The sequence below is a fragment of the Hemiscyllium ocellatum genome, chromosome 13 (genome assembly GCF_020745735.1).
Source record: "Hemiscyllium ocellatum isolate sHemOce1 chromosome 13, sHemOce1.pat.X.cur, whole genome shotgun sequence".
NCBI classification, from domain to species: Eukaryota; Metazoa; Chordata; class Chondrichthyes; order Orectolobiformes; family Hemiscylliidae; genus Hemiscyllium; species Hemiscyllium ocellatum.
Window position 1 is genome coordinate 74,808,370 of NC_083413.1, and position 25,944 is coordinate 74,834,313.

Below are 25,944 nucleotides of genomic sequence, written 5' to 3' on the forward strand. Positions count from 1 at the left end.
CTGTGACTGTAACAGTGTGTTGTCACTGTGACTGTAACAGTGTGTTGTCTCTGTGACTGTGTCAGTGTGATGTCTGTGTGACTGTAACAGTGTGTTGTCTCTGTGACTGTGTCAGTGTGTTGTCACTGTGACTGTAACAGTGTGATGTCTCTGTGACTGTAACAGTGTGTTGTCTCTGTGACTGTGTCAGTGTGTTGTCACTGTGACAGTAACAGTGTGTTGTCTCTGTGACTGTAACAGTGCGTTGTCTCTGTGACTGTGTCAGTGTGATGTCTCTGTGACTGTAACAGTGTGTTGTCACTGTGACAGTAACAGTGTGTTGTCTCTGTGACTGTGTCAGTGTGATGTCTCTGTGACTGTAACAGTGTGTTGTCTCTGTGACAGTAACAGTGTGATGTCTCTGTGACTGTAACAGTGTGCTGTCTGTGTGACTGTAACAGTGTGTTGTCTCTGTGACAGTAACAGTGTGTTGTCTCTGTGACTGTGTCAGTGTGTTGTCACTGTGACAGTAACAGTGTGTTGTCTCTGTGACAGTAACAGTGTGTTATCTCTGTGACAGTAACAGTGTGTTGTCTCTGTGACAGTAACAGTGTGTTGTCTCTGTGACTGTGTCAGTGTGATGTCTCTGTGACTGTAACAGTGTGTTGTCTCTGTGACTGTGTCAGTGTGTTGTCACTGTGCCAGTAACAGTGTGTTGTCTCTGTGACTGTAACAGTGTGTTGTCTCTGTGACTGTAACAGTGTGCTGTCTGTGTGACTGTAACAGTGTGTTGTCTCTGTGACAGTAACAGTGTGTTGTCTCTGTGACAGTAACAGTGTGTTGTCACTGTGACTGTAACAGTGTGTTGTCTCTGTGACTGTGTCAGTGTGTTGTCACTGTGACAGTAACAGTGTGTTGTCTCTGTGACAGTAACAGTGTGTTGTCTCTGTGACTGTGTCAGTGTGATGTCTCTGTGACTGTAACAGTGTGTTGTCTCTGTGACTGTGTCAGTGTGTTGTCACTGTGACAGTAACAGTGTGTTGTCTCTGTGACAGTAACAGTGTGTTGTCTCTGTGACTGTGTCAGTGTGTTGTCACTGTGACAGTAACAGTGTGTTGTCTCTGTGACAGTAACAGTGTGTTATCTCTGTGACAGTAACAGTGTGTTGTCTCTGTGACAGTAACAGTGTGTTGTCTCTGTGACTGTGTCAGTGTGATGTCTCTGTGACTGTAACAGTGTGTTGTCTCTGTGACTGTGTCAGTGTGTTGTCACTGTGCCAGTAACAGTGTGTTGTCTCTGTGACTGTAACAGTGTGTTGTCTCTGTGACTGTAACAGTGTGCTGTCTGTGTGACTGTAACAGTGTGTTGTCTCTGTGACAGTAACAGTGTGTTGTCTCTGTGACAGTAACAGTGTGTTATCTCTGTGACAGTAACAGTGTGTTGTCTCTGTGACTGTGTCAGTGTGATGTCTCTGTGACTGTAACAGTGTGTTGTCTCTGTGACTGTGTCAGTGTGTTGTCACTGTGACAGTAACAGTGTGTTGTCTCTGTGACTGTAACAGTGTGTTGTCTCTGTGACTGCAACAGTGTGATGTCTCTGTGACTGTAACAGTGTGTTGTCTCTGTGACAGTAACAGTGTGATGTCTCTGTGACTGTAACAGTGTGCTGTCTGTGTGACTGTAACAGTGTGTTGTCTCTGTGACAGTAACAGTGTGTTGTCTCTGTGACTGTGTCAGTGTGATGTCTCTGTGACTGTAACAGTGTGTTGTCTCTGTGACAGTAACAGTGTGATGTCTCTGTGACTGTAACAGTGTGCTGTCTGTGTGACTGTAACAGTGTGTTGTCTCTGTGACAGTAACAGTGTGTTGTCTCTGTGACTGTGTCAGTGTGTTGTCACTGTGACAGTAACAGTGTGTTGTCTCTGTGACAGTAACAGTGTGTTATCTCTGTGACAGTAACAGTGTGTTGTCTCTGTGACTGTGTCAGTGTGATGTCTCTGTGACTGTAACAGTGTGTTGTCTCTGTGACTGTGTCAGTGTGTTGTCACTGTGCCAGTAACAGTGTGTTGTCTCTGTGACTGTAACAGTGTGTTGTCTCTGTGACTGTAACAGTGTGCTGTCTGTGTGACTGTAACAGTGTGTTGTCTCTGTGACAGTAACAGTGTGTTGTCACTGTGACTGTAACAGTGTGTTGTCTCTGTGACTGTGTCAGTGTGTTGTTACTGTGACAGTAACAGTGTGTTATCTCTGTGACAGTAACAGTGTGTTGTCTCTGTGACAGTAACAGTGTGTTGTCTCTGTGACTGTGTCAGTGTGATGTCTCTGTGACTGTAACAGTGTGTTGTCTCTGTGACTGTAACAGTGTGTTGTCACTGTGACAGTAACAGTGTGTTGTCTCTGTGACTGTGTCAGTGTGTTGTCTCTGTGACAGTAACAGTGTGTTGTCTCTGTGACAGTAACAGTGTGTTGTCACTGTGACTGTAACAGTGTGTTGTCTCTGTGACTGTGTCAGTGTGTTGTCACTGTGACAGTAACAGTGTGTTGTCTCTGTGACAGTAACAGTGTGTTATCTCTGTGACAGTAACAGTGTGTTGTCTCTGTGACTGTGTCAGTGTGATGTCTCTGTGACTGTAACAGTGTGTTGTCACTGTGACTGTGTCAGTGTGTTGTCACTGTGCCAGTAACAGTGTGTTGTCTCTGTGACTGTAACAGTGTGTTGTCTCTGTGACTGTAACAGTGTGCTGTCTGTGTGACTGTAACAGTGTGTTGTCTCTGTGACTGTAACAGTGTGTTGTCTCTGTGACTGTGTCAGTGTGATGTCTCTGTGACTGTAACAGTGTGTTGTCTCTGTGACAGTAACAGTGTGATGTCTCTGTGACTGTAACAGTGTGCTGTCTGTGTGACTGTAACAGTGTGTTGTCTCTGTGACAGTAACAGTGTGTTGTCTCTGTGACTGTAACAGTGTGTTGTCACTGTGACTGTAACAGTGTGTTGTCTCTGTGACTGTGTCAGTGTGTTGTTACTGTGACAGTAACAGTGTGTTATCTCTGTGACAGTAACAGTGTGTTGTCTCTGTGACTGTAACAGTGTGTTGTCACTGTGACTGTAACAGTGTGTTGTCTCTGTGACTGTGTCAGTGTGTTGTCACTGTGACAGTAACAGTGTGTTGTCTCTGTGACAGTAACAGTGTGTTGTCTCTGTGACTGTGTCAGTGTGATGTCTCTGTGACTGTAACAGTGTGTTGTCTCTGTGACTGTGTCAGTGTGTTGTCACTGTGACAGTAACAGTGTGTTGTCTCTGTGACTGTAACAGTGTGTTGTCTCTGTGACTGTCAGTGTGATGTCTCTGTGACTGTAACAGTGTGTTGTCTCTGTGACAGTAACAGTGTGATGTCTCTGTGACTGTAACAGTGTGCTGTCTGTGTGACTGTAACAGTGTGTTGTCTCTGTGACAGTAACAGTGTGTTGTCTCTGTGACTGTAACAGTGTGTTGTCACTGTGACTGTAACAGTGTGTTGTCTCTGTGACTGTGTCAGTGTGTTGTTACTGTGACAGTAACAGTGTGTTATCTCTGTGACAGTAACAGTGTGTTGTCTCTGTGACAGTAACAGTGTGTTGTCTCTGTGACTGTGTCAGTGTGATGTCTCTGTGACTGTAACAGTGTGTTGTCACTGTGACTGTGTCAGTGTGTTGTCACTGTGACAGTAACAGTGTGTTGTCTCTGTGACTGCAACAGTGTGTTGTCTCTGTGACTGTGTCAGTGTGATGTCTCTGTGACTGTAACAGTGTGTTGTCTCTGTGACAGTAACAGTGTGATGTCTCTGTGACTGTAACAGTGTGTTGTCTGTGTGACTGTAACAGTGTGTTGTCTCTGTGACAGTAACAGTGTGTTGTCTCTGTGACTGTAACAGTGTGTTGTCACTGTGACTGTAACAGTGTGTTGTCACTGTGACAGTAACAGTGTGTTGTCTCTGTGACAGTAACAGTGTGTTATCTCTGTGACAGTAACAGTGTGATGTCTCTGTGACTGTAACAGTGTGTTGTCTCTGTGACTGTGTCAGTGTGTTGTCACTGTGCCAGTAACAGTGTGTTGTCTCTGTGACTGTAACAGTGTGTTGTCTCTGTGACTGTGTCAGTGTGATGTCTCTGTGACTGTGTCAGTGTGTTGTCACTGTGACTGTAACAGTGTGTTGTCTCTGTGACTGTGTCAGTGTGATGTCTCTGTGGCAGTGTCAGTGTGATGTCTCTGTGACAGTAACAGTGTGTTGTCACTGTGACAGTAACAGTGTGTTGTCTCTATGACTGTGTCAGTGTGTTGACTCTGTGACTGTGTCAGTGTGTTGTCTCTGTGACTGTAACAGTGTGTTGTCTCTGTGACTGTGTCAGTGTGTTGTCACTGTGCCAGTAACAGTGTGTTGTCTCTGTGACTGTAACAGTGTGTTGTCTCTGTGACTGTGTCAGTGTGATGTCTCTGTGACTGTGTCAGTGTGTTGTCACTGTGACTGTAACAGTGTGTTGTCTCTGTGACTGTGTCAGTGTGATGTCTCTGTGGCAGTGTCAGTGTGATGTCTCTGTGACAGTAACAGTGTGTTGTCACTGTGACAGTAACAGTGTGTTGTCTCTATGACTGTGTCAGTGTGTTGACTCTGTGACTGTGTCAGTGTGTTGTCTCTGTGACTGTAACAGTGTGTTGTCTCTGTGACTGTGTCAGTGTGTTGTCACTGTGCCAGTAACAGTGTGTTGTCTCTGTGACTGTGTCAGTGTGATGTCTCTGTGACTGTGTCAGTGTGTTGTCACTGTGACTGTAACAGTGTGTTGTCTCTGTGACTGTGTCAGTGTGATGTCTCTGTGGCAGTGTCAGTGTGATGTCTCTGTGACAGTAACAGTGTGTTGTCACTGTGACAGTAACAGTGTGTTATCTCTATGACTGTGTCAGTGTGTTGACTCTGTGACTGTGTCAGTGTGTTGTCACTGTGCCAGTAACAGTGTGTTGTCTCTGTGACTGTAACAGTGTGTTGTCTCTGTGACTGTGTCAGTGTGATGTCTCTGTGACTGTGTCAGTGTGTTGTCACTGTGACTGTAACAGTGTGTTGTCTCTGTGACTGTGTCAGTGTGATGTCTCTGTGGCAGTGTCAGTGTGATGTCTCTGTGACAGTAACAGTGTGTTGTCACTGTGACAGTAACAGTGTGTTGTCTCTATGACTGTGTCAGTGTGTTGACTCTGTGACTGTGTCAGTGTGTTGTCTCTGTGACTGTAACAGTGTGTTGTCTCTGTGACTGTAATAGTGTGTTGTCTCTGTGACTGTAACAGTGTGTTGTCTCTGTGACTGTGTGCTGAATTGTTTGTACTTTTGTTTGTAAATGCTCACATTTACTATCAATCAATATTTACCAACATGCAACTGATATTAGTGAGGCGGGTTGCTGGATTGGGCAGTGGTGCACAAACCTATCTGATCATTCATCTTTCCCAATCCTGTGACTAGCTGCTGAGAGGCAAAACTATGAGCTCCTGTGCCTGGATGGTTCCCGAAAGCCAGTGGAAGATTACAAGGAATGTCACTGGGCTAAAGTGCCTGGTCATGCTGTGGTGGTAAGAAGTGGGAGTGCTGATGATGAGAAGACCAGGGAGATTCGGAGATTCCTAACAAGAGCTCAGGTATGACTGAGTAGTGAATAGTGTTCTTAAGTTGTCCTCTTCAACCTATCCTTCGATGTCAGCTCCACTTTTTGGTCAAATCCAGACTCTGAAAAGAGAGAGTGCCACATAGTCCTGTGATTGGGTCGCCGGTCCATCAATAAAGCCTTTGGTGAAGATCATGGAATTGTGGCAACTTCCGCTAATTGTTTCCATGCCACGCATAACTGCACAGAGGACATACTGATGCTTACCCCTCTTCTTTTCTGTTCTTTCTTCCAGAAGAACATACATAGTGGGTTTCCTTCAGAGACCTCAATGTTTCACCAGCAGATTATTTCAAATGTCAGGGCTTCCCCACTCCCCACCCACCAGTTGAAGAGAGCCCATTGATATCAGCTGCCCCACAGCAATTCAGATTAGATTCCTCACAGTGTAGAGTCAGGCCCTTCAGCCCAACAAGTTCACACCGGCCTCGGAAGAGTAACCGCCCAGACCCATTTCCCTCTTACTAATGTACCGAACAGTATGAGCAATCTCCCATGGCCAATTCACCTGACTTGCACATCTTTGGATTGTGAGAGGAAACATAAGTGCCTCCACACACACACACGGGGAGAATGTGCAGCTCCACACAGACAGTCACCCGAGGCTGGAATCGAACCTGGGTCCCTGGCGCTGTGACGCAGTAGTGCTAAACACTGAGCCACTGTGCTGCCCTGATATAATTGAATGACTTGCTGACAGATACTAACGAATCATGTTGATCACACAGACTGGACTGGTTAAGGACACCAGCCCTGCTTGGCAGGGTAATAGTTCAGGGTGCCTCCATGTTTGGAGAACTGGAATTGTATGTAGGGTCCTGGGTGGTGTTATGGACCAGGCCCGACCCCTGTGGAACACCACTGGTCACCTTTCTCATTTCAAGAAACTCCCTTTAACTACTACTCTCTGTCTCCTGTTGCTCAACCAGTTCTTTATCCACTGAGCAAGAACACCCTGTATACCATGTGACATCACTTTCTCCATTAGTTTACCATGGGGAACCCTTTCAAACACCTTTCTAAAGTCCACGTCTATGACATCTACTGCCCTTCCTTTATTTATCAATGTGGTCACTTCCTCAAAGAACTCTATTAATTTGGGAAGACACAATCTACCCCACACAAAGCCAAGTTGCCTATCACTGATAAGCTCATTCTTTTCCAAATATAAATTGATTTTATCTCTCAGTACCTACTCCTGCAACTTTCCCACCATTAACATCAGGCTCACTGGTCTGTAGTTACCTGGAATTTCCCTACTACCCTTCCTATACAGGGGGACAACATGAGCAATCCTCCAGTCCTCCAACACCTCACCTATGTTTACACATGATATAAAGATATCGTTCAGGGCCCCAACTATTTCCCCTCTCGCCTCCCTCAGCAACTTGGGATAGATCCCATCTAGTCCTGGGGATTTGTCCACCTTAATATCCTTTAACCGACCCAACACATCTCTCTTTATGTCACCGTGATCCAGAGTAAACAAACTTCTATCTCTAATCTCAGCATTCATCGCCTCTTGTTCCTCGGTGAACACTGATGCAAAGTAATCATTGAGAATCTCACCCATTTTCTCAGGGTTGACACAAAAACTTCCATCCTCATCCTTTAGTGGACCAACCCTTTCTCTAGTTATCCTCTTGCTTCTTATATAAGAATAAAAGGCCTTGGGATTCTCCTTAATTCTGTTCATTATAGTTATTTCATGATCCCTTTTAGCTTGCTTGATTCCTCATTTAAAATTGGTCTTGCTCTCCTGATATTCCTCCAAGGCCCATTCTGTTCTCAGCTGGTCCTTATGTATGCTTCCCTTTTTCTTTTGGCTAGAGTCATGGAGTCATAGAGATGTACAACATGGAAACAGACCCTTCGGTTCAACCTGTCCATGCTGACCAGATATCCCAACCCAATCTAGTCCCACCTGCCAGCACCTGGCCCATATCCCTCCAAACTCTTCCTATTCATACACCCATTCAGATGCCTCTTAAATGTTGTAATTGTACCAGCCTCCACCACATCCTCTGGCAGCTCATTCCATACACGTACCATCCTCTGTGTGAAAAAGTTGCACCTTAGGTCTCTTTTATATTTTCCCCTCTCACCCTAAACCTATGCCATCTAGTTCTGGACTCCCCAACCCCAGGGAAAAGGTTTTGTCTATTCATCCTATCCATGCCGCTCATGATTTTATAAACTTCTATAAGGTCACCCCTCAGCCTCCGATGCTCCAGGGAAAACAACCCCAGCCTGATCAGCATCTCCCTGTAGCTCAAATCCTCCAACCTTGGCAACATCCTTGTAAATCCTTTCTGAATCCTTTCATGTTTCACAACATCTTTCTGAAAGGAGGGAGACCAGAATTGCACGCAATATTCCAACAGTGGCCTCACCAATGTCCTGTACAGCCGCATCATCACCTCCCAAGTCTTATACTCAATACACTGACCAATAATAGAAAGCATACCAAACGCCTTCCTCACTATCCTATCTACCTGCGACTCCACGTTCAAGGAACTATGAACCTACACTCCAAGCAACACTCCCTAGGACCTTACCATGAAGTGTATAAGTCCTGCTAAGATTTGCTTTACCAAAATGCAGCAATTCGCATTTATCTGAATTAAACTCCATCTGCCACTTCTCAGCCCATTGGCCCATCTGGTCAAGATCCTGTTGTAATCTGAGGTAACCCTGTTTGCTGTCTGCTACACCTCCAATTTTGGTGTCATCTGCAAACTTAAGAACTGTACCTCTTATGCTCACATCCAAATCATTTATGTGAATGACAAAAAGCACCAATCTTTGTGGCACTCCACTGGTCACAGGCCTCCAGTCTGAAAAACAACACTCCACCACCTGTCTTCTGCCTTTGAGTCAGTTCTGTATCTAATCTCCTGTCATCCACAGTTCACGAATCCTGCCTTTCCTGTCCCTCCTTTTCAAAGGGACATGCCTATCCTGCCCTACCTTCAACCTATCTTTGAAAGCCTTCCACATATCAAATGTGGGCTTTCCTTCAAATAGCTGTGTCCAATCCACATTTCCCAGCTCCTGCTTAATTTTGATATAATTAGCCTTGGCCAATTTAGTACTCGTCCCTTAGGACTTCCCTCATCTTTTTCTATGAGTATTCTAAAACATACAGAATTGTGGTCACTCTTCCCAAAGAAATCCCCCATTGCAACTTCAACCACCTGGCCTGGCTCATTCCCCAACACCAGGTCCAATAAGGCTCCTTCCCTTGTCAGACTATTGATGTACTGCTCTAGAAAATTTTCTTGGACGCTCCTTACAAATTCTGCCCCATCCAGACCTCTGACACTCAGTGTATCCCAGTCAATGTTGGGAAAATTAAAATCTCCCATCACCACCACCCTGTTGCCTCTATATCTTTCCATAATCTGTTTACCTATTTGTTGTTCAACCTCATGCTCACTGTTGGGAGGCCTGTAATACAACCCAACCAATGTAACTGCACCCTTCTTATTTCTCAGCTCCACCCATAATGCCTCACTGCCCGAATCCTCCATACTTTCCTTCTTTAGCACAGCTGTGATATCATCTCTGACCAGCAATGCAACTTCTCCCTGTCCTGTCTGAAGCATCTATGTCCTGGAACATTTAGTTGCCAATCTTGCCCTTCTTTCAACCAAGTCTTTGTGACCACAATAACATCATACTCCCAGGCACCAGTCCAAGCCCTTAGTTCATCTGCCTTACCCAATATACTCTTTGCATTAAAGTAGATGCACTTCAGGCCACCAGTTCATCTGCTCTCTGCCTACTCTTCCCCTTGGTAATGCTAACTTCATGATCCTTACAGTCTCCAGTTTCCACCTCACTGTTGAGTAGTCTTCCCTTCTGGTTCCCAGCCCCCTGCCACATTAGTTTAAAACCTTCCCAACAGCAGTAGCAAAAACTCCCCCAAGGACATTAGTTCCAGTCTGGTTCAGGTGTAGACCATCCAATTTGTAATAGTCTCACCTTCCCCAGAACTGGTCCCCATTTCCGACAAATCTGAGCCCCTCCCTCCTACATTATCCCTCAAGCCACATGTTCACCCTGCCTATTCTTTCATTTTTACCCTGGCTAGCACGAGACACTGGTAGCAATCACAAGATCACTACCTTTGAGGTCCTCCTCTTTAATGTTTCTCCTCGCTCCCTGAATTCTGCTTTCAAAACCTCATCTCGTTTTCCACTTATATCCTTGGTGCCCATATGCACCATGACAAATGGTACCTTCTCACACAGACAGCAGCTGAACTCAACTGACTAATCTAAATGAAGGTTAGCTATGAAGCTAGCTGGCCACTTCTCATTGATTATACTGTTTTAAAGACTTGAAAGCCTTCTACCAGAGGCATTGTCTGTTAGATGTAAACAAAATGAACCCCAATAAACCATCCAAACCCAGTCTAGTTAGAGCCAGGTCAACTACTCCCTCTCCAGAAAAAAAACTCAAGAGCCATGGTAACTTTGAGAAAGGACCAGCTTTGTCACAGTGGCTTGCCATAGCTATGTGACCCTAACCCCCGATGAAGGGCTTTTGCCTGAAACGTCGATTTTCCTGCTCCTCGGATGCTGCCTGAACCTGCTGTGCTTTTCCAGCACCACTCTAATCTAGACTCTGACACAATTTGTTTACACTATTGACTGGGGCCAGCTGGCAAGAACTAGTGAGAGGAGGAGGGGTTCTGGGATTGAGAGACCAGTGAGGGCAAGGTTAATGGGAGTATGATTTTGAGTGGTGAGGGCATTCTCCAGTGGACAGAATGGTACCCAGTTGTCAACCCTCTTGCCTTCCATCAGCTGTTGGGCTACCTTTAGGACCTTGATGGGTCCAAGGTTGGATGGGGCTGAAAATGTGTTGCTGGTTAAAGCACAGCAGGTCAGACAGCATCCAAGGAACAGGAAATTCGATGTTTCGGGCATAAGCCCTTCATTCCTGATGAAGGGCTTATGCCCGAAACATCGAATTTCCTGTTCCTTGGATGCTGTCTGACCTGCTGCGCTTTAACCAGCAACACATTTTCAGCTCTGATCTCCAGCATCAGCAGAGCTCACTTTTTACTCCAAGGTTGGATGGGGTCCAAGTTAAATGTGACATTGACAGAGGACCAATTTCAAATTTGAGATTACACTCTTCACAAAGCAGATATGAGTTTTATTCATGAAGAGTCCATACCTGGGATCTGTATCCAACAGTTCTCTCTGCACTTGCTGGCTTACTTTTGGTCATTCCCAGCATTTTCTGCTTCTGTTGTTCAGATGGTCAGCTTTTAAGTTTTAATCTTTTGCTTTTGAGTAGAGGATCTTTGTGCACAGATCAGAGAACTCTTGGCTCTGAATGTTAGATTTGATCACCAAAAGTGAGTCAAAACATCATTACCTGCTTTCAAATGTTCTTGCAATATTATTGCATTGAAAATGTGGCAAAGATGAATTGTATCTGCATGAATTTAAAAAAGATAAATCATGCTTGCCTTTTAAGAGACTTTATATATGGACTGCTGATTTTTTCCATGTGTTTTCAAGGAATTATTTGGGTCATCAAGTAATAACGCTTTCAAACTCTTTGACTCAACAAAATATGGACAAAAGAACTTGATGTTCAAAGATTCAACACAGAACCTCATTCAGCTCCCAGATGGGATGGACTCTTTGCTATATCTCGGCAGTGAATATGCAAATGCGATACGGACTCTTCAAAATGGTAAGTGATTGATGCAGATTAATATTAAACAGTGATTTCCTAGTACACATGCCAGGATGTGGCTGCTGACTTCTTCTGCAAGTCAAAGGATTGGGGCAAGGTCCCATAGTGTGATGGGGATGTCCATTGTTGAGATTTTGGGCAAGGCTGTTGCACAGGGACCCCCTCAGGGCCATGAATGTAGCTGTCTATCAGCATATACACCATGTGCATGTACAATCAGATGGTGGGCATGAATTTGTTTTGTCTTTCAGACAGCAAAAAGCAAATTAGGTTTAGGTTTAGATTTTCTTTATCTGGGTCCTTCATTAGCAATTGCTATCAAACTGTATTTTTTGAACTGCGATCAAGCTTGGTTTAATTATGGTGAAGAGAGTTCCAAGTATAGTTCCACAGCTGATGCCTCGGATCATAGAGAAAGCATTGTCTTCTGAAAGCAATATCACAACTGTAGCCCTGTGCATTACCTCCTATATCCATTGTTATATCACCATCAATGTGGTTGTGTGATTTTTAATCTTATCAGTGTCGTAGGTAGTGGTGGTGCAAAAGATGCCTAAATTTCTGTGACAACGTGCCTGCATGTTGCAGTATAGAGCTATGGTGGTATGGTAGATCCAATGATCTTTCAATCGCACAAACAACCAGGGATCTTTCCCTCCCTTACTGCCTGCTATTGACATGTCTTGGAGGGATTTGTGGTTTATATTCAGTCTGTTTAGCTACAGTACAGACAGGATGCTTTCTGTAGACTTCAAGTTCAGGGATGATACTTAAACCCAGAGCTTCTGGTTCAGAGGAAGAATGTCATGCACCATTATGTCAATAGCAGGAAAGTGATCATCAATAATTCTGGAGCTCAGCCCAATTAAGGTGAGTGGTGCGAACACTACAAAACGTTTTGAATTGCTTTTCTAAAAAAAACCATATATAGATACTTATTATGTCCCACGTCACCTGATTTTTCCTGAGCCCGTCTATGTCTTATTGTTTTTGATGAAGACAAAATTGGGAAAGGAACGCTCTGCTCAATCCCAACAAGGATCCTTGGTGAGGAATCTATTAAGAAGATCTCAGTTGATTTTTCGTCTGCCTGGTCCTGGGGTGCTCTTCACACCGATATCTGCTATCCACAATAATAATGTTTTGAGCAACAGTGAATAAATAACTTAAGGCTTGACGTGATAAGTGGAGAAGGGGTGGTGATGTTAGGGCTATGGTTCTTAAAGCTGTACCTCATTGGGATTTGTTGTGACTTAGGCCTGTGTCTGCTATAACTTCATCAGTGAAGACTAATACCCATGATTAGTCAACAAATATTGTTGTTATTCTATCTTCTTATTGCCAGATTGGTACTTGTTGAGGTCCCTTTTTTAGACCGTGAACCAGAGTGAGAGACAGAGATGGTAAATGGCCTTCATTTGTCCTGAAGCAACAGCATTGAGTGGAAATGGCTTGCTTATGCCATACCATAACAGACAGCTCAGGAACCGGTTCACCAAACATCTCAGCCAGGTCCACAGGGGCCGACCACACCTCCCAGTCACCACCCATTTTAATTCCCCGTCCCACTCCCTTTCCAACATGTCCATCCTTGGCCTCCTCCATTGCCACACCGAACCACACTGCATATTGGAGGAACAATGCCTCATCTTCTGCCTGGGCAGCCTCCAGTCCAGTGGACTCAACATTGAGTTCTCCAATTTCAAATAGCCTTCCATCTCATCTCCCTGACTCCCTTCCCAGCTCCTCCCCCTCCCTTCCACTCCTTGTCACCAGCTGGACTCATTCTTCCCATTGACCAATCAGGACGTACCCTCTAACTGTCTTCACCTGTCCCCACCTCACCACTCTGCCCCGGCCACCCCCTTTATCTGCAGCTCCCCCCAAACCCACCCCCAGTCCTGAAGAAGGGTTACACCCTCGACCTCTCCACCTCCTGATGCTGCCTGGCTTGCTGTGTTCTTCCAGCCGCCTGCTTGTCTAGCTCAGCAACATGATCAACATTTTCAGGACACAGCAATCAATACATTAAAAGATTTAACCTTTATAGGATGCAGTTATGAAGCTAACATTTACGGGTTGCAGTTAGCAGTTCATTGAAAAGTACTTGAAACTGACCCATTTGATAGGTACTTGAGAATTATCTGTTTGGTTAAGTGGTTCAAACCAAATGTAAGCACTCTCTGGTTACCTCCTGCTGTGCACTTAAGGGCTTTTACTATGTTAAATGTTACACCCAGCTGCTCTCTATAGTTCCCTTTTTATCACTATTGTTGCCACAGGAATTTTTGATTCTGATCTAATGAAGTTTCCCTGATTCAATTAATTCTCCCCTTTGATTCTTTCCTATCCTTTGGGTTTCTGCTGAATCCCACGATACTGGAGGAGTTCATCGGACTTTGGAATTGTGAACTAAAAAGAGGCCAATGTTCATAAAGCTGCAATGTGAAATATAGACCCTTTTGCCCCGTATTGCTAGTTCCACAGTGACTTTATCCAATGCAGTGACTGCCAGACAATGATATTCCCAATTCCTTCATTGTATTATCGAACGTTGGAGATCCCAATTTGTCAGTTTGTACGCATTATTAACAATTGATTTTGACAAGGACTCATAGATTGTTGCGGTCTTTCAATTGTAATTTGTTAAAGGATAATACAACCAATTCAAACATTTGTATTGCAGCAAGTGAGAGTCACTCGAATCCTTCAGAGATACGCTGGTGTACCATTGGAGACCTTGAACAACAGAAGTGTAACGCCTGGGGGGCAGTAAAATGTGTAATGGGCCTCAGTGCTGAAGACTGCATCAAAAAGATTATGGTAAATGACAGCAATGCTATGCCCAATTTGTTTTAGGGAACTGATTGAATGTTCTGTTTGTAAAATTAACATTCTTCCATCATTTTGACCCTGAGTTTCAGTCAAACTCAAGTGAGTAAAATTTCATTTTGATTGCTAGAAGCTTAACTGAACCAGGTATATTACCAGCATGGCTAATGGAACAGGGCAGTAACTGGCTACCCTGTGACAACAACAGACTAAACTCTCGGGTCCTCATAGTCTTGCCACCATTTATAGCTCAGACAAAAAGGTGATGGAACACTGAATGGGTCTTGTCACAATATGGCTCAAAGGAATTCAATGCCATTCAAAATAGACAGCTTACCTGACTGAGCCTCATATCACTGGAGTCAAAAGTCACCCAGCTCTGCCGGAGGGGCAGCAGTAAGTACAGTACAGAGATACCACAGAAGGACGGTGACCTACTGAGGTCACTTTGACAGTAATTGTCCCACCCACAATTTGTACAGCTGAGCAGAAAAGCTGGTGATGCCATTGTCTCCCAGTCACACAGCATTGTATTTTGGAAGGCTACTGCTTTTCTTTCATTGTCGTTGGGCCAATATCTTAGAATTCTTCACCAAACACCATCACCATAAGGATGTTAAGTGTTTCAAGGAGAAAGCCATTTTGTCAGGCGCCACTAGGAATGGACACAAAAATGCAGTCTTGGCAGCATCGCTCCATTCCAGGAATAAAGTAACATGGATAGGTTGACTTTATCATCATTACATTGTCCATTTCAAGATACACTTTTCCTTTTAGCTTTGTTATTCTAAGAATGATTCCAAGTCCAAATTCACTAACTGCCTCCTCCCCTCTCCAACATCCACCTTCCAAAAATTAGCAACTTCTCATTCTTGCCTTTCTTACGCACAAGTGAGCCCCATCATGTAATGCCTCCAGTTCCCAAAGATTCTTGAATCGGAACTTGATCAATTATCTTTATTTGTTACACAAAGATCTTATGGATGCTGACTGTCCTTGAAGCCTCCAGTTCATCATTATTTCAAAATAGCCTCAATAGCAACAAACAGCTTAAGGAAATCTATAAACAGCTTGGCCCATTGACCACGTCATGATCCTAAGCTAGACTCATAGTGGAGTGTGGAAGATTGGAATCTTCCCACACTGAATGATTAACTTCAAGTTTGGAAAGAAGCCTTTAGATCTGTTCTATGAAGAGGAGAAAGGCACAGAGAGAGAGATTCTAATTAAAATTTATGATTGCAGTTTGGAGAAGCTGATGCAGCAAGTCTTGATGGCGGAGAGGTCTATACTGCAGGAAAGTGCGGTCTTGTCCCAGTCATGGCAGAGTATTATAATAAAAGTAAGTGTCTTTCATACGGTTTCAAACTATTATAGTTAATATGCGATTTGGGGGTTTAAACAGCATTTGGAAAGGATCCTTGTGTCAACATCACTGGGACCTGAGCTCAATTGGTCCATCTCAAGCTAACCCACTACGGAAAATTCATTGTATTTGACAAGGAGTAAATAATCTCATATATGTTAAGGGGCAGTGAGGGGAAAATCTGTCTGTATTACATGCACTGTTGAACCTGGCTCTTGGAAATGAGGTTGGTCAAATTGATCAAATGTGAATGGGAGATTATTTAGGAAACAGTGATCATTGTATCATAAGGTTTAGGAATAAGGTGGGAAATGTCAAAGAAAAGTAAAAAAAAACATGAATTGGTGGACACCTGACATCAACAGGTAAGGGTGGAGCGAGGCAGGATTGACTGGACTGAGTCGTGGGTGGGCAAAAGATCTGAACAGTGGGTTACCCTCAAAGAGCAGATAGTTCAGATAAAGTCAAGGAGTATTGCCTGTAATGGGACAAGTAAATCCAGAGCTCCGTGGATGGCAAAGGAGACAGAAAGTAAGAAAAAGTGAAAGAGAGTGCCTCTGACAGGCGGCAGGTCGAAAATACAATGGAGTACTAAGTGGAATACAGAAGGGAGGTGACAAAATAAATAAGAGAAACAAAGAAAAATAATGAGAAAGTAGCCTACCAGAAGGGGAATCTCAAAATCTTCCAAAGGAAGATAAATCATAGAAGAGTGGTTAAAAAGAGGTGTAGGGTCAATTAAAGACCATAAAGAGGATTTACAAATGGAGATAATGGGCATGGCTGAATTGTCAAATGAACATTCCATCACCAAAGAAGGAGATATTACCTGGGGCATGATGATAGAAGAGAAATCTCTATCACAAGGAGGGTTCCAAATTGAAAAGGAAGAAGGAATAGATAGACTGTTGGTAATTAAAGTTGACAAGGCACTGGGACTGGTGGAGAAGCATCTGAGGATATTGACAGAAGAGTGGAGATTGCAGAGACATTGGTCAAACCTGAGAGTGATCAGCGTAGGCGGAGCTGCTAGAAGGTTGAAAATTCCAAACATCATGCCCTTGTTCAGGAAAGGATGTAAGGATAAGATCCACGAATTATAGACCAGTGAGTGTGACTTCAGTGGCGGGAAACTTATAGAAACAACAATTTGAGAATTAGTAGTCACATGGGAAAAGATATATTGATAAGGAAAAGTCCACATGAATTTCTAAAGGGGAAATAGTGTTTAGGTAACCTGCTGGAGTTTTTTTTTGGAAGAGTTATCAGCAAGATTGAATGAGGGAAAAACTATTGATGAGGTGTACATGGATTCCCAGAAGGTGTTGGGTACAGTGCCACACAACAGGTCTATGAGGAAAATTATAGGTCATGAAATAAAAAAGGATTTATACATATATTAATGATCTAGATTTAGCAAGGGACAATTTCAAAGTTTGCAGATGACACAAAACTCTAAAGACTTGTAACCTGTGACGAGTACAGTGTAGAACTCCAAAAGGACATTAACAGTGGGGAAAAAAGACAGCAGATGGGATTCAATGCAGAAAAGTGTGAACTTTTGCATTCTGATACAAAGAACATTGAAAGTCAATAGAAAATAGGGCATACAATTTTAAGGAACAGGGTGAACGGGAGCTTGCTGGAGCAGAGGGACCTGGGTGTATACACACACAGTTGGTTGAAAGTAGCAGGACAGGTGGAGAGAACAGTAAGTAAAGCAACAAAACATCTTTGGCTTTATTAATAGTGGTATACTGTGCAACGGTATGAAGGTGATGTTGAGACAAAAATTGAAATTGCTGGAGCAACTCAGCAGATCTGAAGCAATGCTGAAGACACTTGTGAAACCTCAGCTGGAGGATTGTGTACAGTCCTGGGAGAATATGTATGAAAAATGCAAATACACTGGAGAGTTCAGAAGTGATCTGCAAGAATGATCACAGGGATGTAGAACTTCAATGATGACGATAAATTGAAGAAGTTGGGTCTCATCTTCTTGAAGAGAAGGAGGCTAAGAGGAGACCCAAAAGAGGTTTCCAAAAACATGACAGGGATGGATAGAGTGGGAGAAAGTGATCCTGCTCATAAAGGTGTCAGGAACCAGATGACACACATTGAAAGCGATTTGCAAAAGGAGCAAATGTGATGTGAGAAAAAAAAACTGCTTGTAAGTGTGATAAGGGCAGGTTCAATAAGGTATTTGAGATGGCATTATATAATTATTTGGATAGAAATAATGTGCAAGGATATGAAGGAAAGAAACCAGAAATTGGCAGAAGGTAGTGATGCTTAGTTGAACAGCTATTGCAGCCCTGATGGGCTGAGTGGCCTCTTTCTGCACCTGCAGAAATTCTCTGATTCTGTCATTCTATGATGCATGGGCAACTTCAGTCTTGCTTCTTGAAATGACAGAGCAATGCCCAATGAGACAGCTCCAGTCTCTCCTGATATCATAGACTATTGTATCTGAACTTAATCGGGGAATTCCACCTCCTACAGTATTCCTTGTACTTATTATTGTATTAGGGCTGAAAGGTTTGAACAATTATGTACTTTGCAGATCATTGAGGAATTCTACCTGAAATGCCAGAGGAAACATGAAGTGTCCTATAGCCTTCTGGGAAATAGCTCAACACCTCATTTTAATGGAGCTTCTGAATACCATAAAGACATAAAACTTACATGAAAGTCCAAACGTTTATCAAAATCAATATAATTCTAGAAGTGTAATGCTCAGGGACAATTCCCTGGAGAGATTTTCCTGGATCCAGTTGGATTTCCTAGAGGCAGCCATGTGCTTTGAGGTTCTTTGCCTGCCACTTCATGGACAACAGATGCAAAGATGTGATTGGTGTTTACAATTTTCTTTCCTTTCTTTTCGCAGCTAACCTTGAGCCATGCAATTCCACAGCCATGAATGACCAAATCAAGATACGTAAGTTTTCAAATCTACACTATTCTGTCAAATCCTACTGACTTGGTGTGATCACTATTGATGGGCTCCTCACTGTCCAAATAAATACAATAGCATCTGCTTAATTGCCAGTGAGTTCCATACATTTCTTCATTCTGTTACCTGGCAAATTCCTGGTCCAGTCCATAAGGTATAACCATAAGACTATAACATATTGGAGCAGAATTTGTCCATTTAGCTCACTGAGTTTGCTTGCCATTTGATCATGGCTGATTTGTTTCTCAACCCTAATTTCCTGCTTTTGTGTGTAAAACACCATCTCCCAGATATGGACCAAATGTTCCCTACGTATTAGCCCTTGTATAGTGTTGCACAAACATTGGGATTGAAACATAAGAACCAGGAGTAAGAGTAGGAAATTGAGCCCTTAGAGCCTGCTCTGTCATTTAATACAATCATGGCTGATCTCATCTTGGCCTCACCTCCACTTTCCTGCCCACTCTCCATAACCCTTCAACTCATTACTAATTAAAAATCTGTATCTCTCCTCCATAAAGATTCTCAATGTCCCAGCATCCTCCACACTGTGGGGTAGCGAATTCCACAGACTTACAACCTGAGAAGTAATTTCCCCTCATCTGTTTAAAATCTCCTATCCCTTATTCTAAAACTGTGATCTCTCACTCTAGATTGCCACATGTGAGGTAACGTCTGCTCTATGTCAATACTTTGTCCATCTCATAAACAGACGTCTGGATGTTTATTAATAACATTAACTACTGACAATGTTACACAATCTCAGCCTTACATATTGTCTAGGTTCTGTGCTTATTATTGTTGCTGCAACTACAGAAACAGCAGCTGAGAACCAGTAACATATGCTGGAATATCACCTTGTGGTGGTCTTAAAGATAAACTACCTGTCTGGTCAACAGGATATGCAATAATGTAACATCTCCTCTTTTACTTTAAGGAATGGGAGCGCTTTTCCAAGGATGTATATTGACACATTATCTCTACATACAAAGAAAACATTCGGGATGTATAACATGACTAGATCTATTATTTATACAGTCAGTTCAGGAGACAGAAAGGAGTAGGAAGTGATGGAGGGTGTCCCTACACTAAGTAGCAGTACCACAACCTGATTGTGCAGAAAGAAGCATCTAACTCCTTGAGTACTGCAGTGAGAAAATGCACAAACATTACAGGCAATTTCAACTTATTTTAAAACTCACCTGCTGTTTAGAGTTAAAATCAGGCCGAAGGTATGTTCCAATTGTTATAACAGTCCCCAGGCAAGTATCCCCAATTTGTTACGATTCTGAATGGACCATCCCCAAACGGTTCTGTTCCCAAGGGAAAAGGAGTGAAGTAGTTCCCCTTCTTAATTCAACTCCTCTCTCAGTTTGTTACAGCAGGTTAACTTGTAAAGAATCCTCTTTCACAATCCAAATTTGTTTACGTTTGCCAGGGAGCCAAACTAATCAGTCTTTCTTGAGTTAAAGAAAAGGTGAGATTAGTAGCTATTAAACACAATAAAATAAAATAAAATCAGTCTCTAGGTTCTGTGAACAATAGATAGTGGACTGTTGTGACCACTGAGCTGGACGATGATGGTAATGCTGACACTAGCCACGGAGCAGTTGATTAGCTGACAAGCTTCTGTTCTCTTGCCTTCTTGAGAGCAGCTTCACTTACTTGCCTGGCCTCCATTATTCAGAGTGAGAAAGAGTCCTTCATTACCCATGACACCAAAGTGTCTCAAGCTGTGATCTTACTGTGGGTCTCTGTGGCACATCAACCCACTAACACACACAGACTAGTAGATGTAATTATTTTATTTTCAAGCCTTTTGTTTGTATACTCCTGGAAAGGAAAGTACAAAGATTTCTGCACTCTGGGACACAGTCCACAGGAGGTATCTTTCTGCTGTCAGGGATGGTGAGCTGTTCATTACTACAGTGACCACAGGAATTCACAGTACAGTTTGTTTTAAATTGCACCTCTTCCCTTTGAAGGATAGCTGTTTGAAGTTCCTTTGGCACCTTCAGGTACAACATTCCAAGATTCCTCTCAAGACGAAGTGTGATTCACATAGGGATTTGCCAAATAGCCACTATATTTACATCTGCAGCAATAGAGTTATGATCATGATGAAATATTTGAGTGGAGTTTAAGCTGCCCGTTGTTAACTTTTAGTTTAAGAACCCATTCGAACATAGCATCTGTGCTTGAACAATCTAAAACCAAGCCTATCCCTAGCTGTCTTACTGTCCTGAATACTGCTCTGCTCTCAATATGTATCCTCTTTTCCACTGAGATTATTACATTGTTTGTATTCTTTCACAGCCTCTTACTTTGCTGTGGCGGTTGTAAAGGATACTAGCCTGAACTGGGCGACACTGAGAGGGAAGAGGTCCTGTCACACAGCTGTTGGCCGGACTGCAGGCTGGAACATTCCCATGGGATACCTGATTTCAGAGAGGAAAATCAACGCTTGCGATATTTTTAATTGTAAGTGTGATTCCCCATGTTTAAAAGCTAATAAATTTTCATGTTAAAGAGTAAAGTTAAAAGTAAACAGTTCTCTCTCCATGCAAATGGATGGCTCTGCCTCATGTATTAGGGAAGAGCTCCAAGGTTTTGACCAGGCCAGGTGGCAATAAATGGAGGCGAGCTTTGGGGGGCCAGGAGGAGAGTTACTCGTTGCAGTACTTTCACCTTTGGCCTGGTCTTGTAGCCACTGTTTTTATTTGGTGAGTCTAGCTGAGTTTCTGGTCAAACCCAAGATTTTGATAGTGGGAGACTCAGTTATGGTAATACAATTTAGATTACATGGGACGATGTCTAGATTGTCTCTGATTGGATGGTCATAGCCTGGAATTTGTGTGACATGAATTGCTGCAGACTTGTGTGGCAAGTTACTTGCCACTTGTCAGCCCAAGCCTGGATGTTGTCCAGATCTTGTTACATTTAGACACAGGTTGCATCAGCATCTGAGGAGTCACAAATGGTGCTGAGCATTTGTACAACCATTGACGATCTTCCCCACTTCTAACCTAATGGTGGAGGGAAGGTCAGTGATGGAGCAGCTGAAGATGGCTGGGCATAGGACACTACCCTGAGGAACTCCTGTAGAGATGTTCTGGAGCTGAGATGACTAACCTTTAACAACCACAACCATCCTTCTTGGTGCCAAGTATGACTACAATTAGCAGAGAGTTTTCTCCTATACCCATGATTCCAGTTTTACTAGTGCTCCTTGATAGCACACTCAGTCTAATGTGGCCTCAATGTCCAGGGCTGCCAGTCACACTCTGGAATTCAGCTCTTTTGTCCATTGTTGAACCAAGGCTGTAATGAAGTCAGCAGCTGAGTGGCCCTGGTGGAACCCAAACTGGGAGTCACTGAGCAGGTTATTGCTGAGCAAGTGCTGCTTGATAGCACTGGATACCCCTGCCATCACTTTACTGATGATCGAGAGAAGACAAATGGGGCAGGAATTGGATTTGTCCTGCTTTTTATATACAGGACACACCTGGGCAATTTGCCACATTGCCAGATAGTTGCCAGTATTGTTGCTCTGCTGGGAGAGTTTGGCTAGAGGAGCAGAATGTTCGGCAGCACAACTCTTCAGTTTTTGCCGGGATGTTGTCACGGCCCATATCCTTTGCAGTATCCAATGCTTCCAACCATTTCTTAACATCACGTGAGTGAATCGAATCAAGGGAGTGTCGAATTGTCTACCTTCATTCATGACTGGATGTGGCACAACTACAGAATTTAAATCTATTCCATTGGTTGTGAGATCACTTAGCTCAATCTATTACTTATCGCTTATGCTGGTTGGTCCTGCTTGGTAGCTTCACCGCATTGACAGCTATTCTTTTTCAGCTATGCCCGTTGCTGCTCCTGGCATGCCCTCCTGCATACTCCATTGAATCAAGGTTGATCCCTTGCTTGTTGGTAATGGTTGGATGCGGAATATGCTGGACCATGAGGTTTGCAGATTCTGCTTAAGTACAATTCTCTGAGTAGGAGATCAATGAGAGTGTTCATTAGGACTTAACATGACGATCTGATTGGTTCATAGTGGCAGTGATTGGCGTGGACTATTGTTTTGTGCTGCAGTGCAATTGCGTGATATTACAGATCAATAAGCAATGTTATAAACATTGACACATTTAGTGTCACAGGCCAAAAAAGAATTTAGAGATGAAGTTAACTCCTAATTAAATCTTTTTGAATTAAGCAACATATTTCAGTCAGAGCTGTGCCCCTGGAGCGAATGCTGCCCTGCACCCAAATTTGTGCTCTCTGTGTATTGGAAGTGAAAGTCAAAGTTCAACGGCACCAACAAACAAATGCGTGGCCAACAGCAATGAGAGGTACTACAGCTACAGCGGTGCCTTCAGGTAAGGAAACGAATCACATGTATACAGGACCTTTTGTAACCTTCCAAAGGGCTTTCCAGCTGTGTTATTTGAAGTGTGGTCACTGTGTTATTGCAGCCAATCTGCACTCAGTACTGTCCCACCAATAGCAATGAGATATGGACAGAATTAGCTGTTTCTGAGATTGACTGTGGAATAAATCTTGGCTGAGATGCTGGAGCAAACTCTGCTTTTCTTCAAGAATGGGACTATAAGAGCAGGAGAAGGCCACTTAGCCCTGTGACACCATTCTGCCATACACTGAGATTTTGTCTCATCGATGAGTAAATTCCAAAACTCTGCCATTGTTGCCCTGTTTCCTTTTTCTGTTGAAAAGGCATCAACTTGAAAAGTTAAATGTTTCTGTCTCCACAGATGTTGCCTGACCTGCTCATACTGTTCGAAATTGAGATTTCACAACAACTGCAGTTTTCTTTAAACCTCAGTTATGGAAGTCCCTCAATCCTGGTTTTAAAATGATCATTTGATCCAACATTAACTTGTACACCAGAGATACCGTACATACTCGAGTAATAGTCAATTTTTTTGGCAACTTCTTAAGGTTGAATTTACAGAGTCGACGATTACATGAATACTACTTTTGAGTGGCTGAAATTTATGCCTGTCAAAATTCCTACCATATCATTAGCAGAAGTCGAACTGATCACTAAATGAATGAAGGGAGAAAAGAATGATTGATGGTAATACTGAAAACCCAGAGCGGAACTCAACAGGCAGTGGACTGGAAGACCGGGAGTGGAGTGGAATGACTGGCAGACTGAAAGGCTGGAGCGGGACGTGATAGCGGCATACTGACTAAAATGTTGATCTGTTAGCTGTGAAGAACTAGAGTTGACTTTTATGTGAGATGGACTATTACTCGAGTATATACTGCAAATGTTTTGAACAGAGTCCAACTCCACACTTTTAGCGAGAGCTTTATTTCGGTTAATGGCATTCCATGAAATCACACCCATTTTATCTACATCAAACGGTTCAGAGGTATTATTATGCACCGTTTTGAACTCAGGCCTCCTGGCTCAGAGATAGGGTTATTCCCACTGTGCTACTGGAGGCCGCCATCCACCCCATCACACCAAGTATTTTCACATATTCAGAAGTGCTGCTATACACCCCATCACGAAATCACCCACGGTATTTTTTCAACTACTCACCACTACCAGTTCTTCAGTTGGTTTGTTAACTTGCAAAGCCTATTAAGGACAATGCAGACCATTGAGGGTGAGGGAGAGGTAGGGAGTAGGGCTAAATCAAAATGGAGTTGGAAGGGGAGTTGACCCCTGAGCTGCCCACCTCTCCCTAAAGGCATCGAGTGTATCAATGGACACTATATGCTCCCTCTCCAACTTCACCCAGCACGAACGTAGCTGCTGAAGAGGGGCAGTCAACTGCTATGAACCCCATGGATTATTAACTCCCCACATTAGCTGCAATCAATTAGCCCTTAATTAATATGCTTGATCCCCAATTCCATTAGGATCTCAAACATTTTTTCCAAATCACCTTAAGTGATATCGCATTAAATATCATTTGTGGAAGAGAGTACAAAATCACAACACCTCTTTGCATTGATTATTTACGCTTGCAGAGTAAGTGAGGAGTCAGATGCTGGACATCGGAGTCAAAAAGTATGGTGCTGGAAACGCACAGCTGGTCAGGCAGCATCCGAGGAGCAGGAGACTCGATGTTTTGAGCATAAGCTCTTCATCCCATTCCAGATGAAGAGCTTATGCTCGTGATGTCGACTCTCCTGCTCCTTGGATGCTGCCTGACCAGCTGTGCTTCTCCGGCACCACACTTTTTGACTCATTTACGCCTGCCATTACTGGGAACAAGAAGAGTCCTTGATTGAATGTCATCTTTGAACAACAACACCTCTGATAGTGCTGAACTCCTTTGGGACTGAAGCAACAACCTGGATTTTGTGCCCAGACTTCCAGAATAGGTTTTGAACTCACAACCTTCAACTCAGCGATACGGGTGCAAAAGGATGACTTGTTAGTTATTAATTTGGAATGAGCTGCCAAATACTTATGGTGGAACAAAGACAAAAGCAGATCATAGAGAATGCATAGGCAGTAGAACGTTAGCACACAGCTGAATGCTGGCTTGGTGAAAAAACTTAGTACAATGTAGAGGGAAAGCAATCTGACAGATAAGTGCCTGCTGCTGGAAAACATGTATGTGATTAAGGTTATTGATAGGACTCAACTTGGACATAATATTTAGCAGGATCAAACTGCCTGCTGCCATTACAGAGAGGAATTTTAACCAAGCTTTCTGCTGAGGAAACTGATGGGATTGGGTGCAATGTAAGTTTGCTAAACCAAACAGTGTTGTTCTCCATTGAAGCCAACATGGAACATTGGATGAGTGTATGTGTTTCTTACCTTGTGAGCTAGGGTAAACTTGCCCACTCACTGTCTAATTATATTTTATGAAGGGCCACACAGAGGGCTGCATTGTATGAATTGGAGTCAGCCTGCATTAAAGAGGAAGAGTGAAAATTGGGGAAGGGAAGCATTGAATGCAGTCTCCTTGAAATTCTGATATCTGAATAAGTTCATCCCAATCTCCTCCAGGTGCCTTGTGGAAGTAGGTGATGTTGCATTTGTTAAACATACCACGGTGTCGGAGAACACTGACGGTACGTAACATACTTGGAAACTTTTCATTGTTAGTGAGTGAGTGAGTGAGTGAATGAATTAAATGGATCTCACACCCGCTCGTGGCTTAAGGTGTCATAACAGATTTCATCTGCAGCATGAATGCCTGACAGAGTTTAATCAAACAATTGTGATTTGGAGACTGAGACACAGAGAAATTGAAGGGCTGAAAGTGAATACGTGCCAAGGCTAACAATTAATATGAAAGGAGATAATCGGGGCGTTTAGAAGTATTCAAAAAGTAAAAGAATCATTATATCATCCTTCCTGAATAAATGACGGAGATTAGTTATGAAGAACAAAGACATAAAGGAGACACAAAA

At 43.2% G+C, this 25,944-nt stretch overlaps 1 protein-coding gene across 1 annotated transcript in view; it reads left to right on the forward strand.

The window, feature by feature from the left end:
* LOC132821366 (uncharacterized) overlaps nt 1-25,944 on the forward strand; it is a 120,215-nt gene that overhangs the window by 87,104 nt on the left and 7,167 nt on the right. The window contains exons 23-30 of the mRNA XM_060833948.1: nt 5,464-5,636; nt 11,203-11,380; nt 14,070-14,206; nt 15,461-15,557; nt 18,469-18,519; nt 20,851-21,015; nt 22,754-22,916; nt 25,538-25,602. Of these exons, the coding sequence (XP_060689931.1) occupies nt 5,464-5,636; nt 11,203-11,380; nt 14,070-14,206; nt 15,461-15,557; nt 18,469-18,519; nt 20,851-21,015; nt 22,754-22,916; nt 25,538-25,602 (1,029 nt within the window). The remainder of the gene's footprint in view (nt 1-5,463; nt 5,637-11,202; nt 11,381-14,069; nt 14,207-15,460; nt 15,558-18,468; nt 18,520-20,850; nt 21,016-22,753; nt 22,917-25,537; nt 25,603-25,944) is intronic.